General features: G+C 44.1%; 1 protein-coding gene across 8 annotated transcripts in view; it reads left to right on the top strand.

The window, feature by feature from the left end:
* The window catches only part of HIVEP3 (HIVEP zinc finger 3), a 244,961-nt gene that overhangs the window by 205,486 nt on the left and 19,076 nt on the right, over positions 1-20,399 (top strand). For all 8 annotated transcript variants that reach the window (XM_061360605.1, XM_061360608.1, XM_061360603.1 and 5 more), the window contains one exon: positions 14,292-14,467. In XM_061360605.1, the coding sequence (XP_061216589.1) occupies positions 14,292-14,467 (176 nt within the window). The remainder of the gene's footprint in view (positions 1-14,291; positions 14,468-20,399) is intronic.

Here is a 20,399-nt window from a genome sequence, read left to right as displayed (position 1 = left end):
AAATTGCTTGTGGCATGCACGGATACTGCCGAAGCTACAGGAGAGTGTGCTTTGGCACCATCATGGTTTTTATTGTTATAATCATTATACACTGAATCTTCTGCACAACAATTATCTAATGCACCATCTAAAAGCAGATCCCTAAGAAAGAGGTGTGGTGGGGGGTTGGTTTTTTCCTTTTTTTTTTTTACATTCAGTTGCAGAAAAATGACTGGGAAAATAACATTATGGGTTTTCCAGATTTTTTCCTTAATACTTGTGGTATCTAATGTGCTTTGCTTCCAAGTTAAAAGATGAGGGTTTTAAACTGTGGGTCCTGCATGCACCACTTTGGCTCTGCTCACCTCCTCACACATCATCATGAGTAATGATGGCTCTACCCCTTGTTACCTTTGTGTTGCCCTGTTTCCTTCAGTTGCTTTGCATATGTGATTGGAGCTGCCTAAATCACTGCGCTGATGATGTGCAAGAGAGAGCAGGATCCAGCTCCCTCTTTCTGGGCTGTCTTGGGTTTTGCAGCAACAGCAAAAGGGGAAATGACAAGTTTTTTTCAGTTGCTGAAGTCAGAAATGCTAACTCTGAGGATGCCCTGGGGAGGAGCAGTGAGATGGGAAGGGGCACTTTCAGAGGCACTCTGCACTGAGTGGCCCTGGGAAGCCATGGAGCAGCTGAATCTTGGCTGAAGGACAGCATGGCTGACGAGAATGGTCCTTAGGGATGTGTGATTTTGTACAGATTTGGGAATAGGAGTCACCAAGCTCCATTCAGAGTGCCTGAGCTGGAGGAGCGAGCTGCCCAGCTGGCATGAATTCAATTGCTTGGTCACTAATTCATTTATGATGCATGGACCCAGTTCATACCATCTGAATCAAGCCTCCACTAGACCCTGCCTATAGCCCATGTCCAGACCCTTGCACTGCCTTGAGGGCACACTGAATTGGGGCCAATGTTTTGCCTGCTGGAACACTGAAAGAGCATCTTGGTGTTCATTGATTCAGCAGGGCTGATGACTTACTGCCTCTTGCCAGCTGTTTCACAACACAGGTTGGTGATTCCTCATCATTAGAGATGAATAGGGCTTAAAACCGTGGTAGTCCAGATGAGTGCCTGAGGGTCAAGACTCTTCACTCCAGCTCATCTGGAATCTCTTACCTGTCTGGAATCAGTCTGACATTTGGTAGGACAAAACTCTTTTATGCAGTTCCTGCTGTTTCTGCTGTGCGGTTGGAATATTGGTATATGAGGTCTCCTTGGGATTAGTCCTCATTTCCTTGCTTGGCCTTGACAGGAGGCAGGAAGCAGAGGAAATAAGAAATAATTGAATCAGTTCTTCTAAATTGGTTTGTCTCAGATTCAGTCTGAAGAATGGATAAAGGCCTGGGACAGTCTGAGGCTCACAAGCATCTAGGTACTGGAGGGCAGAATGAGGGTTGACATGACAGTCTCCTTGTAGGGATTAATCTAAGACCAGTCTCGTAGATCCTCCGGGATGTCAAGATGTCATAATAACCTAAGTGGCTTTGGGTATTTTGTCAGTGGTATTTATATCTGAAGATCAGAAATTCATCAGCCATCAATACCCAGTGGTGCTAAGGGCAAGAACAGACCAGAAAGTGATACTTCCTGAGTGTTTTTGTTAGTAGTGGTTCTCCGATTGTCTTTATTATGCCTCTGTATGCCGTTTTGTTACCTTTGGGAAGAAAAGGGACCAGGCAGCTGGACTTGCTCTTGTTGACTACTTTTCAATATAGCCAGAAGCTTTTTGCCTTCCATGCTATCGAAATAAATCCCGTCTGTTATTATTAGTTATTGTTATTTCTTAGTAAAAGCTTTCACTGGGGAGTTGGACCTCACTTAGGGGAGTGCCAGGCTCGGTGGAACCAGTCTATTCCCCTTGGCCTTCCAGCAGCCGGCGGGTGGCAGAGCCAAGGTCTGCAACTCAGAAGAGCCCTGGCAGGAAACTCCCAGGATGCTCCTAGCAAAGAGAGGTCCTCCAACACCTTGAGGTCAGCCATGGGCTAACACACTGCAAGAAACCTTGAAGAGTCAGCCGATGATGCTAGTCCCATCCATAGCACCTTCTCGCTCAAGCCTTTCTGAAGGGCTTGACACTCCAAAGGGGACCATTTATCCTGCAGAAAAACCACCTTTCTGCTTCTAGCCAGCTCCCTGGCTTCTGCTGAAGCTTTGCATGGGATTGGCAGTGAGGTTGTCTGGGTTCTCCTGTGAAGACAGTTGGAAATCAAGCATCTGTCTTGAAGAATTTCTTCCATAATGTGCAGGATATCGGGTTCATGTCCAAGATTCTTTGAAATCAAGGCACTTCCTGTTATTTCAAAGCGTAACCAGGCTGCCACTTGGATGGGGTTTGTGTTATTGTTAATGGCAGGCAGTCTTAAGACATTCAGTTTTTATTGTGCCAACAGTTCATGGATGGGTATTCATGTCACTGGTGAAGAAGTGAATGAAATTCAATACTCCCTGCAGGGCTCTTGCTAGAGCTGCTGGAAGCCTTCTACACTTGGAGGAGAAGTGTTTGGGTTTCTATTGCTAAGTAACAAAAGGATGGGGATAAAACCAGTTCCTGAGCAGCACCCCCTTCCCAGGCCCCCATACACCTCTGTAGCCTCTTCACACTGACTAGAGAGGGAGACTGGGTTTCCTGAGAACTGATCCAGTGTGTAATGGTGGAGGTGGGGGAACTTGAGAGGAAGTTTTCTTTCCCCATTCCTGTTGTTTTTACGGATTCCTCCTGTGATGCTCCCGAAGTCTATCACTGACTGAGCAGTGGGAATGAAGATGTAGGAGGTCCCTGTAAAAGCATCCTTGCCAAGGCTTTCAGAAATAAGCTTACATGTGGGGAAGATGGGCTGAAGCCCCATGAGACAAGAGGGAAACAGATGTGACAAAGCAGACATCCATCAGTGAATGGGTCTAGCCTGGACCATTTCTGTGGCTCATTTGTATAGAAGAATGGGTCCTTCTTGTTCTGTCCGTGCATATCTAACAGTAACATGATTAGCATTAATGAAGTGGGCTGATACTAAAGGGCATTGCAGCCTTCTCTGAGAGAAAGCAGTAGCATCTCCACTGCTTGCAGGGAGCTTTTGAACTCTGCTCAAGTGAGTAAGCTGCACCAGAAAACACCTTTTCTTCATCTTGTGAAATACCTCACAAGTTTTACTCAAAGAAGAATGGATGAGTATTCCTTTCTGTCACTTGGAGTACTTAGGAGGTTTAAATAGGAGGCCTTGCCAAACAGTAGGGGAACACAAGGTTCCTATAAGACAGGACACACATTGCCATCAGCACCCAGGACGCTAGCAATGAACATAGGTATTTAGCCAGTGGAAATGCCTTGAAGTTGCTAATGCTATTCAGTTACCAGGATCTGTAGCTTTGACTACAGTTCATAGCTCACCTACAGTAGTGAATGCCACAAGGCTCTTCGTTGTCCATTTAAGTGATTAGAAATGCTCATAATCCTGCTATCCCTGCCCATGTTAAGGATCTGGTTGGATGATACTTTGAGCAACCTGGTCTAAGGCAGCTGGAGAGACAAGGTCATTTCCCCCCCTAACTGTTTCTATGCATCTATTATAAAATGCATCTATTGATGTTAAAAAATAATAAAACTTGGGAAATGTCATACCTCATCTCTTCCAAAACTTGTCAACAATGAAAACAACATCTTAAAGATCATATAAGACTTTTGGTTGAGTGGACAAACTTGCATGTAGCATTTCCTAATTTTTAATTAATGGAGTTTGCAGCTTTGAATCCAAATTTATTTTATTTTATTCTGTGATTTATTTATACATAATTTTAAATTCCTAATATATACTGAAATTAGAAAAGGTGCATAAGACATAGTGTTAAGACATGTTAGTCCAGAGGCCAAGATTAGTGTGCAGACTTGATAACAGCAGCTGCCATCTCCAAGAGGTGTCTAAGCCACAAAAGGAAACCCAGTGCAGAAGTGCCTTAAGTCCAGAGTGATTAAATCAGTCCAGTTCGGGGAAGGCTGATGGACTTATTGGTACAAACCTCCAGCAGCATGGGCAGACAGCCCTGCTCAGTCCATTGCACCAGTGTGGAAATGCTGGTTCAAGCTGTGTTCACTGGTCCAGGTAAAATGATCTTTGGCATCATTTTGGTGAAAGGTTTGAACTTGGAGCCAAAAATCTGTCAATGCTTAAGTTTGGTCTGTTCAGTTCTTCTAACTCTTGTTTAACTCTTCCCTGTTATTACTGAGAACTTCTTTGCTATTACATGGGTTTTTAGTGTTGCAGCTCTGCAGTTGGCAAGCAGGTTATTTCTAGTATGCAAAATAAGCTCAGGAAGCCTTAATCTGCAGTGGATGTTGTTGGTCTCGGTCTCAGTTTCTTTGCTGCATCTCGTCCCACTTAGTGATGCTTAAAAGAGTTTTCTAATGCACCGTACTGTGCCCCTCTTCACACACCCACTGCAGAGAAGTAGATAATCACATGAGGATCTGGGCTTGGAGTGCCTCGCTCCAGAGCAGTAGCAGAACAATGCAGTTAAATTTCCCTTGTGTGGTGTTCATCTTAATTACTGTTTTTCGTTCTGTGCAGAAATTTGGCTTTTTTCACACAACAGTGTTTTAATCTAAAAATGTGCAGCATGGCTTTGGCTTTTTATTTTTTTAGCAAAGAAACAACCAACCTCATTAGGTATCAGCTTTATCAGTCTCACCACAAAACCCATTAGCATGCTCGCTGAGCATAAAATATGATTTCTGTGTTAAAGACCTTACAAAACTGGCTGCTGCACTACAGATTTATTGTAAAAGCCAGTAAACAGCTCTTCTATTTTTCCTGCTTACCTACCAGTCATTCCAATGACCGTGCATGGGACAGCTCCATTTGTGGGTCAGTGATCTCCAGAAGCAGAGGAATTGCTTGCAGAAGATTAAGCAATAATCAGAAACAATGTAAATATAATTTTGGCCCAAATACTGGAAAAAAACCATCCAACCCAGCCCCTGTTAAGTGTCAGTTGAGTTTGTTTCTCAAATGAAATGATGAAATTCCACTTCTTAATAATTTCAAGTGATGAGGCAATGGAGACCATACAGGGGCAGCAGTGATTTTTCCCTGTACCTGTCCCCAGGGCTCACTGACATGTTCCTTTGAGGTGTAAGTTGTAAATGGGATATTTATTCACTTCGGAGAACAAGAAAGCTTATATCAGATGTGGTGACAGAAGAGAAAATGCATGTCTTTAACGTAGTCACTGGAGTCCATATTACCCACCTTGCCCCATGGCAGGAATATTAAGCTTTTCTCACCTTGAATGGTGCTAGGTAAGCAGGGCCAGTCTGATACCAGCACTCCTCTGTGCTGCATCTTAATGACATGCCATTTGGCAAAAACTAAACCTGGGTCAAAAATGGAACAATCAAAGGACTGTGAACCCCTCAGAATGGATGGGGACCATGCAGAGAGCTCAGGGAGGAGACAGCCATGTCCAGGAGACAGGTAGCTTTAGGAAGAAATACTCTAAAACTAAATGTGCTGGACCAGCCCATGCATCAGGCCCAAGAAGTGTTGAGCATCCTGTTGTATCCCAGTTGGACCAGGATGGGATTGAAAATTAATCCACAAATGGAATGAACATTGAGGCACAGGAAGGTGTCACTCCAGAAGTGGCACCTATTTTGCCAGAATATGTCTCTATTGAGAGACTGCACTGACTGTTATATCACAGATCTACTTCATTCTATAGTGTGTGCATTTCAGCAGTTAATAAACACCCTCTAGCATTGGTAGAAGCATTGGTAGTATTTGCCCATGTAATAACCACCTCAAATCAAGATTACTGTAAGGAATGGACTTGACTTTGGAAAGGACCAGCAAATGATGTAGAAAAAAGGCTGCTTGAAATAAATGTGGAGGTAGATATAATGTGATGGTATCCAATCTGAACAGCAAGGTGTCATGTGTACCCTAAAAACTTGCTTTTGTCAAAAATGGGTGGCTTTTTATACAGAAATGCACCATCAAAATGCTTTTACATCTCAAATGCCAAATCCTCATAATGGTAATTTCTTTGACTGTTTGTGGCTGTTAAGGTCTAGAGCATATTGGTAGCAGCTTCAAAATAGAGGAGGATAGATCATGGAGCAATCAACCATGCAACAAGAATAGCGGGCAGAACGTACTGATGTGGGCACTTGCTTCTTACATTGGATATTTCTGTTCCATAAATAATTCTTGAGTTGTAAGTAACCTAAATCCAAACCAGTTTCTTCAAGAATCTCATGATCTGTTTAGGACTGACAAGTGTTAAAGACCTAAACATGCCTCCAAAAATACAGGTACTGCAGGGAGTGCTGTGAAATAAAGCACCGGAGTGAGGCCATCAAGCACAGTCCTTCGTCCTTGACAGGACAAGCAACAGAAGGATAAGGAGGCAGCCTGTAATTACACCAGTGATGGCATCCAGAATCATTCATAGCAGTTAGAGAACAATTGCAGAAAGAGCTGTTTTGAGAACAAGAAGTATCTGTGTCAGACAAGAGTCACTTAGTGTCAGACGGAGTCATTAATGTCAGGTTCTTTGGAAATTGTTTAATCAATTCTGATGGGGGCAGAGAAGGAAGAACCAGGATTGAGACAGGACATCCATGGGGATTTCCATGCGAGACTTTCTCCGTGAATATTTTATGAATCAGCTGTATGAGTTTATGGCTGTTGGCTTACCCTATTTGTATTTGCTCTTCAGAAGGAGGTGGCATTGGAGCAGTGCCCTGGGAACAGCATGCATGCTTACCTGGATGGACTTTGGAACTGTGACCTAGCCTGTTTGACTGGTGCTGGGAAAAATGCCCAGCCTTGTGTTAGTAGTCACACAGCATTCATTTATTCTAAAAACACAGAAGGAAATCTTTGGGAATAGGCAGGTAGAGGTGGAAGGCAGAAGTGATGTTTTGTGATCTTCCTGTCATTGCAAAACGCTGCAGAAGCTCATTACTTTCTATTTTCTTTCCCATTTATGCCACTGTGGTGGTGGGAAAAGTGTTCAGATTGCATGAGCTCTGTAATAACTGACTTATGTGTGGCGTTTTCCAAGGGTAGGGACACAAGGCCCGATCACTGCACAAATGAGACCGTGGGAGTTTTTGCGTTACCTCTGTGCTCTCACAATTGGGTTTAATGAAAGGGAAGCCCAGAAGGGACTGATTAACCTGTGCACACAATCAATACACTTCCACATTTCTTCATGCTTAGGTGGCTAAAGCTGACCACCTGGCAGGGCCAATGCACACGCTTTTGCCTTTCAGCGAATGTTCTTTCATTTCTTCAGTATGGTTTCATCTCTAATTGCATTTCAGTAATCCAACCCAGGTTTCCAGCTGCAGAAAGCACTGCACGACTATTTACATTGATTTCTTTTTTCCTCAATAGATGTGTTTTTATAGCGGTTTGCAATGACAATTAAATGATTAAAGCTTAGAGAGGATAAAGTTGTATAACAGCAGCTAGAACCATAATGAGGATAGCTGTAATTTTACTTCTAATAGGCTAGAAGAGGTCTGATGCCACAACCTAAAATTGAATCAAGCTTTCACTCAAGCATAATATTGAGAGAAGTAATATAAAACGGCACTGGGTTTGCAGTTTTACATCCATATACAACATTTGCTGCTATTGTGCTTCCTGTGTGTTGGAGTAATTTAATTGAAGGAAGTCCCATGGTCTGCCTTGGACATACCACACTGCTCGAGGGCCAGCTTCAGGAGGATCAGATACAGCTGTTGGTGGAGGAGTCCTCCTGGTGCAGCCCAGCTCATGCAGTCCAGTCCCAAATCCTCTCATCCCTGTAGCCAGCATCACTTCTTTAATCAAAATGGGCTCTGCCGGCAAAAGGATATGCTTTTGCTGATGGAGAAATGCCATTAAGAGTCATTCTCTGGCCTGTGTTTCTATGTCAGTAAAAGCTTCTTGTGTGGATTTGGGTTGTTTATGCATATTTTCTGTATTGCTTTTCACTCTGGCTGTTTGTCTACCTCTGTGTGTGTTACAGAGGTGTCATCAGTTTCAACAGGCCTTCCAGTAAATTTGCACCAAGAAGCTGTGTCCAGCCAAAGGTGCTTTAGACCATGCAGGAGGTGTTATTCTGCTTAAATTCATGGCGTGGTTTTGTGCAGGGTGAACCTACTGGAGGGCACTGCCCATCTTTTTTTATATTTAGCTTTAATTTTCCACTTCTTGGTTTCACCCTGGAGTTCTTAGGATAAATGCCAATAATGACTCTCTCTCCGTCCTGACCATCCTGTACACCTTTCCAGATCATTAGTCTATCCTTGACCTTTTACTGCCTACGGTTCAATACGATTCCTGAGTCATTCATTTTTTTGCATGCTTTACTCCAAAATTCACCTTTGCATCCATCCCATTCACCCGAGATGTTGTTTCCCTCCCGTTTTTTCTGGTTGCTGGCACCACTTGAATTTTAAAAGGCAAAAACCTGAACCAAATGTCCCAGATGTGGTCAGAGAGATTTCCTTTTCCTTAATCTTTCTACACTGACCTCCCCACGTCCTGGTGGTCTGTCTGCCTTGTGACACAGCAGTGCTATAGGAAGCATCTCCTGTGGCGTTTTTCAATGATACAGGGGCTGTGTCAGCGTTCATTTCTTTGTAGGCAGGCTGGAGAATCACTGATCTGCTTTCGGACAGTGCCCTGGCCACCCATGGTGGTAGCATCACTTCTGAAACAGCTGGCATGTCCCACGCAGCCCCAGTGCCACCAAGGTCGTGCTGACAGAGCTATGATCACAAGGAACACACTGTGGGGATACACCCACTTTATTGTTTCCCATTCAAAGAAATGTGGAAAATTGCCTTAGGTAAAATCTGAGCTTTGGGGACCCACCAGGGATATTATAAAAAGCAGAAAGGGTAACTTAGGCCTGAGCTGTCCTTTATGATCTTTATTTTTTGCAGTGCCATAAAATTCCTCCTCCTATCTGTTCAGATTCCCACAGAGAGGACACGAACAGGATGCGTTTGTTCCTGAAGTTGCCTTTAGAATTTCTTGCTGAATTGACATGCATTTTGCAGTCGGGGTCATTGGCATTGCTGGCAAGTCAAGGGGTTGTTTTGCTGTAGGAACACCAGCACTGCTACTGGTTTCCATGTAAGCAGACATGCTGTGCTGTGTTTTACGTGTGTGCTAGTGGCTGTATGAATGGTGAGCCTGTCCTCCAGTCAACGGCTAACCTCACAGCACAATGTGGGGTTACAGGCAAGAAACCTGATTGTTCTTTGATCATCACTTCTTTTTACCTAAAAATACCAGATAAATGTAATCAACATCTCCCCCTTTGAGGTCCTACGCTTTGGTGAGGCTGAAGATGCTTCATAGAATCCAACAGGTTGGAAAAGACCTTTAAAGCAAGATGCTCTTTGAAAAAAGTATGATGTGCTTTTGATATGACCTCATCTAGAAATAGCAATATTCAGTGCTCTTATAACTTTACCTGTTCAGGTCTCTAAGCAAGATTAGTCAACTCTGGTAGATTCTGAAAATGGCAGCAGGATGTCCTTGCCTGGTACCTCTCCTAACACTGGCAAATGGTATTTCCATCTGCTAATATTGCATTCTTCAATGCTTTCCAACTATTTCATAAAGATATTTTCTGGTAAGTGACAGATAGTTGGTGTCCTGCTCTGTACATCAATGGGACATAAACATGAAATGTCAGGAAGTCCAGAACTGGTAATACAGAGAAGAAGATCATGAAAGTGTGTTTGTGAAGAGGTTCCCACTTTATGTAATAAATTAAATCACAAAAATGATTTAATTGACCTATGTATTTCTACCAGTATTCATTGCTTGGTCATGAGAACTATTACAGAGCCTAAGGCCTGGAAAGCACTTCTGGGCTTGGCATGGAATCTTCACAAAGGACTTGGTTTTAGAGATGATCCTCACTGTCATTTCTGTGTAAAAAAAACACTGCAGGCAAGTTTTAACACACTGCCCCCCAGCCAGGATGTGATCCTACTCATTCCATGCAGAGACGCAATGTCCCACTTCAGTGGGAAAGCATGGCATGATCTGGTCTTTGGTGCCAGTGCTGGGGGACTGTCACATTTTCAAGGCATTGAGGAATGTCTCCTTGCTCTTGCCCTCCCGACAAGTCCTTCACTTCTCAGCAGCTCCCTTGAGCCCCACTGATGTCCTCTCAGGGCTGCAGGGCTGTGGAGGGTGGACAGGAGAAGCCCACATCATGTTGATTTACACATAGGTGGGCTCATAATCTCACCAGGGTGACTTTCAGAGCCCAGGGACACCCCTACAATTGTTAATCCCAAATGCAAGTGGAAGGGAAAGCAGGAAATCCTGGCTTTAGTTTGCTTCATCTAGGGGGGACTTCCTCTGCAAAGACCTGAATCACACCTGGGTCCTCCCATACCCATACCCAGCTCTTTCTCTCTCTTCTTGTATAATTCTTCAGAAGAATTGTTTGTCTTGGTGCAATATCCCTGTCTGGTAACCTGGGATACTAGAAGGTTTTATGATGCTTTTAGAAACCTGGAAATGGCATTGTCTGGTCTGGGTTTTGTAAAGAAATCCTTTTGTTTGTTCTGCTGTAGCTTGGCTTGAGTTAAGGGAGATTTTATTGTAACTGCCTGGCCTTAAAGACGGATCACCTCTGTGTGTGGTGATCCCTTTGTAGGCTGCAGTCTTGTAGGGTCTCCCACCCTGTGTTTCCCTGGGTGTGCTAAGGACTTGTGCTTCACATGCAGCTTCAGAGTGGGTATTGTAAGGAGTACTCTGATCACCTAGTAGTGAGCTGTGGGAAAGGCAATCAACTTGATAGTAAGTAGTGGTGTTATAGTAGTTATGCATTTATCAGTGATAGGCCATATTTTGCAGGTGGCATAAAACATAAATGGGATCAGTTAACACAAGGGCAGACTATCAGGAACTTCCGAAGGTCTGAGCCAAGCCAGATGAGCAGGGAGCTTGAGACAAAATGTGCCATCAATAAAACCAGAAGACTTACACCAAAGGCAACAACTAGAGCTACTCGGTTCACTTGACAGTAAACTAAATGCAGCGGCTCAGGAAAGGGATCAGATATCTGATTCCTGTTACTAGGTACCAGAAATCCAAAAAGCAAACAAGTGAGTGTAACAAATGTCAAAACCAGTCGAGGAAATACTTGTTCGGTTGCTGCAGAACTTAGCAGGGGTGTTCGTTACCATAATACATCATCGAGCTTCACATTCTGGAAATCCACAAAATGAGGCTGCCTGTGTGTGACCTGCAAATAATGTAAATGCAGCTGCCGTGCTGAGGCTGTAATGAGCAAGGCCACATCAACAAAGGCTTTGCAGAGCAAGGTGAATTCCTGGTGGCTGTAGAAAGCAGGAGAGAAGGGGTGATTCAGCCCAACTGTGTGAAGCAATGAGTCCCCCAGAAACCTGCTCTCCCTTCCTGCCTGTGAACCACCAGACTTCCTTCCCTCTCTGCTCTCCAAGGTTTTATCGTGTGGTTTTCAGCCACATGAGGATTTTGGATGTGGCTCACAGCACTGAGAAAGAAATAAAAAGAAGTGTCTGTGGCTAAATAGGATACTCAGATACTTGTAACAGCAAATACTAAGAACTAAGCCTCCTAAAGCCTACAAAGGAATAAATGCTTCATGGTTTTAGGTTTCAACTAAGTTTAAGGGAAAGAACTGAGACAAAGCTTTCTCCAGGTTCATGTTTTCCCATTGTTGGTTTTCTTGTGACTCCTGGCAGTGATGGCCTGTTTTGGGGCCATCAAGTCTCTGAATCTGGTGCTGCCTGTGGTAGTACTGATGCTGCCATGGCTCTGCCTGTTCCTCGTGCTCTGAAAAGCGTTTGTAGTGGTTGCACAGAATTCAACAGATGTGCAGAACCCAGCAAAGAGCAGTTCCAAAAATGCAGCAAATAACGGAATTTATATCTTTTTGTATGTCTGTTTGAAAGAGCTATTTCCTAAATTAGCCTCTGAGCTCATAATGGCCAGTTAGCCTCCTGGGTTTCAAATCATCTCAGTATTAGATGGGAGCTGTGACACTATAGGAGGTGTAAGTTGCTAACTACAGGATTATGAATTCCACAGTGCTCTGGAAGAGAAGCCCAGATTTGCTGACACAAACTCCAACTGTGGCTATTAGAGGGATCTGGTTACAGCAAACATTACGGAGCAGGAGCATCCTTTGTCCAGGGTAAATCTTCACATGAAGTGAGCTGTCATTGATTTGTCTTTCTGATGCAAATCATATGAGCATATTAGATCTACAGAGAAACCAGCATCATGTTGAAGTAATTATCTCCATAAACATATTATAGCCTTCAATGCAGATAGATGGCATTTGCAGCAGCCTTCTCTATGTTACGGCAGGATTACTTCCCTTGCTTTCTTCTCCTTGTTTGGTTTGGTATTATTTTAGGTTACCTTTCTTTTTCTCTTTCTCTCCTCTCCCTGGGTGTTTTGCACATGGTCTCAGGGAGCTGTAGAAAAACCTCTGTGTTGAGGGATGGCTCAGGCTCACAGAGTGGCAGATAAGCTGCAATGTCTGATTTCAGATTAAACCACGTGGCCCGTTTTATCCAGGAAAAGCCAGCCCTGATAGCGTTAATGAGGCTGACGAAGGGAGTGTTGGATACAAAGGACTTGCTTAGAGACTGCCAAGTGAGAGTGTAATTAAAGGTAGAGTAAGTACAAGGCTGATAAAGGAGCAATTTCATTTCTTAAATGGCAAGGTGATTACCAGCATAATGACAGAAAGAGAGGAGAGCCAGAAGGAAGCCTCAAATCCAGATTTGAACAGAAGAAGGGAAATCAGGATTCCTGGGTTCCTTTTGCTCCTTTAGCATCAAGTCATTGAATGAAGAAGGGACATTGGCCATCCCTAACAATTCCCTTGCTTGTGTCTGTATGGTTAAATGGAGATGGGTGGACATACTGGGGTGGAGGCTGGCAGTCAGTGTGTGCTCTTCAGATACTATCTCAGTCCCCTCTGGCCAAATAACGAGAACCTTGTGATTGTAGGGGTTTTGGTGCTGATTCTTGGGGTTTTTTTGGTTGCTGATTCTTCGGGTAGATGCCATTGCTGTGGTTTCAGTTACAAGAGATAGAATATTTGGGCTACCAGATGATTCTGGTTACGGTCTAGGGAAATTCTGCTGATGCTGAAGGACAAAAATACAAGCTGTTCCCCCACATGTGCCTTTATTGGGAAGATACTAAAAGGTGACTGATGGTGGTGCTTTAGAAGACCTGATTTTCACATGTAGATGTTTGGAGATTGCTTTCAGGCATAATTCATCCTGGATAGAAAAATGAGTTGCAAGAAGTACCATGCTTCAAAACTTTGGCTCTTAAAAATCTGAGGGGACCAATTTCATGTTACCTTACTCTTCATGTGCTGCAAGTACAGGAAATTACAGACTCCATTTGCTAAACAGCAGGAGGCTGAATGATTTGTCTCAGTCTCACCAATATTTTTCAGACCCCCGTCATGGAGCCTTCGCTATTCACTAATGCGTGGACAGAAAGTAAATGAATATACAATGTGAAGGAAGGATGACCAATCTCATTCTCTTGGGTAAATCTAAGTCATGGTACTGTGTCAAAGAGAAAGGAGCCTGGAGTCTGCGGTGTTCACAACTAGTGCTAACACAGTGTATTTAAAAAATGGATGTTTTCTTCTCTTTATGTCCATTCTGGGTGTCTCATTCTAGCAGAAGCCTGTGCAGGGACTACAGTCTGCAGTGTGGTATTGCAGTCTTCTCAGATGGCTTTCATTGTCACAATGGGAGGAAATGGTTGTATCATGAGAGGTTTAATGAGGATGTGTGTTCTGTGATGCTCACTACTTTGCAGAGTACAGTGACAGACTGTGCACACTTCAAAACATAGCATAGGCTGACAGAGAAATGATTTGTGCAGCTGGGCTGGACTTGACATATCTTATTCAGACTTTCATGAGTGCCTCAGCTTGTGTTTGAGGATAGGGAAAACCAGGACATTTGCTTATCTCAGACTTTGGGCTATTTGTCTGTACAGAGAAGCAGGACCTAAGAACATGTTCCAGAAGAGGAATTAGGCATCTGGGCAAAAGCTTTTGAAGATAGTTTGAATTGAGCCTGATCACCCTGAGCTAGCACATGCGGAACGGGAGCGGTGGTGTCCGTAACGCGTTGAATTAATCCAGGGAAGTTGTGACAACTTTTGAGGTGGGAATCTTCTTTTTTTTATCATGACACCTGTTGCTCATAGGTACAAATCAAACGAAGAGTATGTGTATGTGCGAGGCCGTGGAAGAGGGAAGTATGTATGTGAGGAGTGTGGAATTCGCTGCAAGAAACCCAGCATGCTGAAGAAACACATTCGCACGCACACAGACGTCAGGCCATATGTCTGCAAGTACTGTAACTTTGCTTTTAAAACCAAAGGTAAGAGACAGTCAGCTCCTAGCTCCTCTGCTCAGTATATTGACTTACAAACCTTCTTGGGGGTGCTGGTGAAGGGGAAGGGAAAGCCTTCCCAGGGTCTGGAAAAGCCCAGGAGCTGGAGGGAGGGGGATGAGGGAGTCTCAAATTGGCTGTCATTGTCAGAAGGTGACCAGTGGAAAGCACTGGCTGCAGCACAGCATCTGTGCCATCCCATCTGTGCTTCTTAAAGGGAATGATCCTGAAATGCAGCTTCACTGGCAGGGATTTACAAACCAGAGCACCTCAGAATGAGAGCCGTTGCTCCTGGGTACAGGCAACATGCTCTGACTGAGCACCTGGAGACAGTCTTTGGGTGGCTTTTTATGCTCTTCAGATCTGTTTGCGCTGCACATTCTCATCCTTCGCAGTTGCATGTAGCTTCCACATTTCCTATATCATATCAGTAGACTTCTTCTCTTAAAACCTCCATTCCAGGACATCTGGTCATTAATGATCCACGATTTCACTACCACCAGATACTCTTTGCAAGTAACCTTCATCATTGCCTCAGTGACTGTGTGAGTGAATTCTGTTAGAAACATGCAAAACCACACGTAGGAAAAAAGTCTATTCCAAGAGACTGTGGGTGAAGTCTTCAAAAGTGCTGGAGGTGCCCAGGTCCCCTTAACTTCTCATGTGAGTTTGGCAGATCTCCCCTCCATCTTTGGTTGCAGCACATCTTGCAGTAAAGATGTTGAGTTCAGTTTCTTGATTCTAGTTCAACATGAATATGCAATGTTCAGTATCTGTAGCTCCATCATTGCAAAGCTCAGAAGATGACACAACTGTGATTGTTGATTACTCAAGAAGAGCATCACCCCCCAAAAAACGGTGCTACCCAAGAAGGCAGCACAGCATAGATGTGGGGAGGAAGCTCTGGGTGTGTATGGAACATGGCACATGTGCTCAATGGGAGCATGTCCATGCTAGACAAGTGACCCAGATGCCAGGTGATTCAGGGTGGTCAGTGTCTGGAGCTGATGACTTTGCTGGTAAAGCTGGTGGGTGATTTTGGGAACCAGCATGTTGGTAATCACTATGTGTGTGTGAGCATGGGGAAGTGATACAGAGGCCAGACTCTGGTCAGACACGTGCAACAGATCTGAGCAGCGGTTCTTTCTCTCCCTCCCAGCCCAGAGCTATTTCTGGTTCATTTTCTTTCTCTTTCCCTCTTGCTTTTGTTACTTTGTTCTGAGGTTTTCCTTTGAGAGGTGAATCCATTCAGCCTCTTCAGTCACTTCACCTTGCTTTCCACCATGCTTCTGTTAGGCTTTTATTCAGGATGCTGCGATCAAACCATCCTTTTCACCATTTCTCTGGCCGCTTTGCTGTTCATCTCTTTTTCCTTGAAGCACACAAACTGTCAGCACTGACTGCTGATTGCACATTGCAAATAGACACTTGCTTCTAAGGGACTTCCCTTCTTCAGCTTTGCAGGAAACTTGCATGAGGAAGGCGGCATGGAAATGCTTCCTTCAAAAGCAAACCCCAGTGTTGGGATTTAAATGCAAAACTATCAGTTTACCTATGGATGCATGAGTGGGGAAGAGCTTCCACAGATCACTGATTTCAGAACAAATAGTTGGATGATGGTAACTTGGAACTGCATGGACATGGCTCTTTGCTGGAAGGGGGTGACAGTCAGAGCCCTGTCTGTGTCCTATGGGCATGCTTATACTCCACATGACTTTGCAACTGTTTGTTTTGCTGATGGGGATACAGGGGTCTTTGGAAGAGTCACTGGAAAGGGAGAAAAAGATCAACTTTATGTGCTGATAAAATCCTCAGTTAAAGCCCAGGTACAGAACCACTGCTGTTGGCGACAGAGCACAAAACAGAGGGCCAGGGTTTGCAGAACTGGATGGTTCACAGCTTCTTCTGCAGATGTCTAGAATCGATTTGTTTGTGCCCTGGTTCATTAGGATCCTCCTTCCTGGCGGGCGGTTTTGCAACCACAGTTAGTTGCAGAATGGAGAAGCTGGAGCTCTCACTACCGGGCTGCACTGCGAAAAACACAAGTTGTGTTGAAGCTCTTTTAGAAATCAGCTTTCCCAAGTTAATTTTAGCCTTCAGCATAAACTCACGGGGGATATCTGTGGAGCTGCCTTCATTCGGGCTGTGGTAGATACCTCCCGCATGATCTAATGCTCTAAACTCTCAAGTAGGCTGGAAGCAGTTAAACATTTGTTTTATTGTTATTTTTAATGAGGATCTTTATCTGGTTAAAATGTACCTCCCCTTTTCCTCTCCCCATCCTGGAAACTCCATACCAGTGTTCCAACAACTGGGAAAACTGCAAAAGAAAGAGCTTTAAATATCTCCCCCCTTTTCGCTAATTACCCTGTTTGTCTGCTTTTTGTGCACTTCCAGCCCTGTAAGCAGAGCTTTTCCTTTGGGTTCCAGAACTGCAGGAAAATTCTTCCTTTTTGTTCTTATTTTAAAGCAAATCCCTGGGATTTTCGGGTGCTCACTGAGCTGATTGGAACAGCAGCCTTGGAAATTTGGTTTGTGAAGATTTATTTGATTGTACGTTTCTGGACCAGATAGAAATGTGCCTCTTTAATGAGGTGTCTCTACCTCCACTGTAGTAGTGCTCTCCCAAGAGGTTTGTTACCATGGCCTCCAAGAAGTCGTTTAAAAGAAGTTGAGCAAGTTCTTCATTCTTTTCTTACCAGGAAGGAAATGAAGGAAAACTTGCAGTTTAACAAGTCTCCCTTTCAAGAAGGTTGGGGAGAGCTTTTCCCTTGACCACATTCCCAGAGGGAACACAGGAACCACCAGCCTTCCCTTGTCACTCATCTCTGGAACCCTGAGGGAAGCGCACTCTTGGGTGACCTGGGGATGTGGATCAGTGTTGGCACATCCATTCCCCTCCTGTGCAGACATTATCCATTTCCACAGCTATTTTCTGTCCTCGTTCAGACTCACATCAGACTCTCATGTCCTGATTACTTAAGATTGCTTTACATTTCTGGACGAAGTGTATGGAGCAGCCCACTGTGTGAATGCTGTTGCCTTTGCTTGGAGGTCAGAAGGGACAAGGAACTTCGTATTAATTTAGGAGGTGCTTGTGTAAAGGACATCGGTGCCTGTTGGCTGAAGATATCCATTTGATAGTCTGGTCCACTCACAGTTTCCAGACACCAGACTTCTTCATGTCCTCAGCCATAGTCTTCCTTTAATAAATTAGTTTTCAGTTCCTTAAATCAGCACATGACAGGCGCTGAGGTTATTGAACATGTTAATGTATTAAATGCATTACCCCCTCAGCCCTTAAAGGCAAGGTTATGGCTGCTCAGTTTATTATTATTACTGCTCCAGCAGACTCAGCGCTCTGCTGAGCCTCCTCTGGAAACTACAGAGCAGGTCCAACTGGCTGGAAGCTCCAGAAGAATTAACTGCTGTTATAGCAGCACAGATTGAGATGGAGATTTGGAGATTGCCCCTGTACTGTGTGTGCTGGGGCCCTTCCTCAGCGGCTGGGAGAGGGAAAGGGTCTGAGCATCCCTGTGGAGCCACTGATGGGAGGAGGCTTTGTTCCCCCCACTCCTTGGGATGTCACAAACCTCCAATGAGATGAGGATGGAGTTATCCTCAGGAATTTGCTGCCTGCTCCCTTACGCAATGTGGCGTGAGACGTGTCTCTGGGAACAGAAAATGGCCCAGTGGTCCAGACAGGACATGGAACACTGTGAGCAAAAAGGCTCTGTAACTTCCCAGGGAAAGGTAAAAAATAACAAGGAATGAGGGCTGGAAGTAAAAAACTGGCAAATTCAAGTGAAATATTAGCTGTTATTTGCTTTAAACAGTGCAGCTATTAAGGCTCAACACAAGTCTCAATGGGAAATATGCTAATTCCTTGTATTTTGAAATCTGCAAATCCAGCCTGGGCACCTTTCTGGAAGATTAGTCTTTGGCTAACACAAGCTGATAGGCTTGATCCAGGAGACGGCTAACATTTTATAGCCTCTATTAATAGAGGCAGGCAGGCAGATCTTCAGATTCTCAGCTTTAATATCTAAGTCAATAAGAATAAAAGATAATAACAGTGGGTTTTTTTAAATTGAAATCTTTTGCCTAATAAGTTACATAAATTAAAGCTTTCCTTCTCATAGAGTCTCACCTGGGAACACTATCTCCATGCCAAGACCTAAATCAAAGCCTGTCACACATAAAACCTATTTCAAGGGTTTATCTGGGATGAAGAGCATTGGCCTGTGGCTGGTTCTCTGTGTGTGAGTGCATCTCACAGCAAAATGGGAGTCTGCTACTTGAAGAGAAGCTGTTGCTCTCCTTGCCTAGCATTTTAAAAGAGGAGTATGAAAACCCTTCAGTCCTGCAGAGCTGTGAATGTCTGTATCAGCATCACCTTGGATGCTGAGATCATGCAGCTGGTAATTTGTTGGGGGCTTTTTGTTGGTGTTAAATTGACATTTTGTTGGTGTTAAATTCACATTTAAGAGGAGAAAGGAATTGTGGTGTATGCCTGGGATAGACAGGATCACTTTTTCCAAGGATCTTCATATTTCTGTCCCTTATGTTTTGCTTTAACGTTTGAAAAATACAGTCATGGATACTCTGAAAAATTAATTTCCCTCTTTAAATTTAACTGGGAAATCACTTCTGGTCCCTATGAAGCTGCTTTAAGTGCTTTTGGAACACTAGAATTCCAGCTTTCTCAGAACAACAGAAGTACTTAAGCTGCTTTAAGTCCAGAATAAGACCTCACAACATGGAAGAGCTTAAGCAGCCGCTATTGCATAGTTCCAAGCAGGGGTAATGAGAGTGCTGTGCTGGTACTGTGTGTCCTCCAGTGCAGCAGTGGTTGGGATGGGGTCACAATTTCCACTGGTTCCTGGCTTTATTTAAATATAGCCAGTGTATTTTAAATCTGGGACCTTTTTTGGTAAACAACCCTTAGTGAGGACCACTCACCTGCTTGGGATACTGTTCTGCTATTGAAATCCAGCTTCCCCTCCTGTTGCTTTCTCTCTTGTTCCTCCAAGTATGTTTTTCCCACTGTTTCCAAGGAAGCAATGCTCAGTGGGTTTGGTTCTTCTTTTTTAAGTTGCGAGCCAGAAGTCTTTAAGGCAACAAGAAGCTTTGAGTCCTTCCTTGTAGGATTCCTATCCAGCTTTTACTTAGGCAAAGTGGTGTTTGATTTTACTGGAAACTTGCCGAAGGACTTTAGCATTTAATCCTGCCAGCATTAATTAAGGGGTCTAAAAACACAAACTGTAAGAAGAACCCTGATAAGATAAATATGATTGTCCTCCAAATTGCTCCCAAGGTAATAATTCAACTTCTCAGATGGTGTAAATGAGCCTCGAGCTTTTAACTTCCTTAAAATGATGCAAGCTTAGGGCAGATGAGAATCCATCCCGCTGAGTCTCCCTTCCCTAAAAAGATAGCAGCATCCCTGTTTTGTTGGGATTTCTTCATGGCGTGCAGGCAGCAAGCTGGACATGGATAGGGAGTGCACCAAGGGGATTTGCATGGAGAGTTTTGCAGGGTTATCTTCCTCCTCAGCGCGTGTGGGTATCGCTTTATCAGACTGGATGAGAATGAAGAAAGATGGGAAGCAGAGTAGGAAAAAGTGGAAGGGGAAGGAAAGCAATGCTTGCTATGAATTGGTCCTTTGGTATTTCACATAAGCCCATTGGTATGGGGGGTTTGGCATTGCCTGTGCAGGCATCCTGGGTGGGGAAGGCAGAGGAGAAGCCATGGCCTTGCCTTGCACAAGGGCAGTTGCCTCCAGTGAAAGACAATAAGAAGGGAAGTGACAGTGATGGCTTGTCAAGTCAAACTGTTGCTCAGGGTGGAGCTGAGTCACAGCAGAGGTACAGTGAAGGGATGGGCACAGAGCTGCAGGCTGCATCTGCCCAAGCCCTTC

Source organism: Neopsephotus bourkii, unplaced genomic scaffold (assembly GCF_033783945.1).
Source record: "Neopsephotus bourkii isolate Nb327-2 ecotype Australia unplaced genomic scaffold, CSIRO-AGI_Nbou_v1 NB_1036, whole genome shotgun sequence".
In the NCBI taxonomy this organism is placed as follows: Eukaryota; Metazoa; Chordata; class Aves; order Psittaciformes; family Psittacidae; genus Neopsephotus; species Neopsephotus bourkii.
Note: the sequence above shows the minus strand (reverse complement) of the source record. Positions and strands in the feature narration are given on the sequence as shown.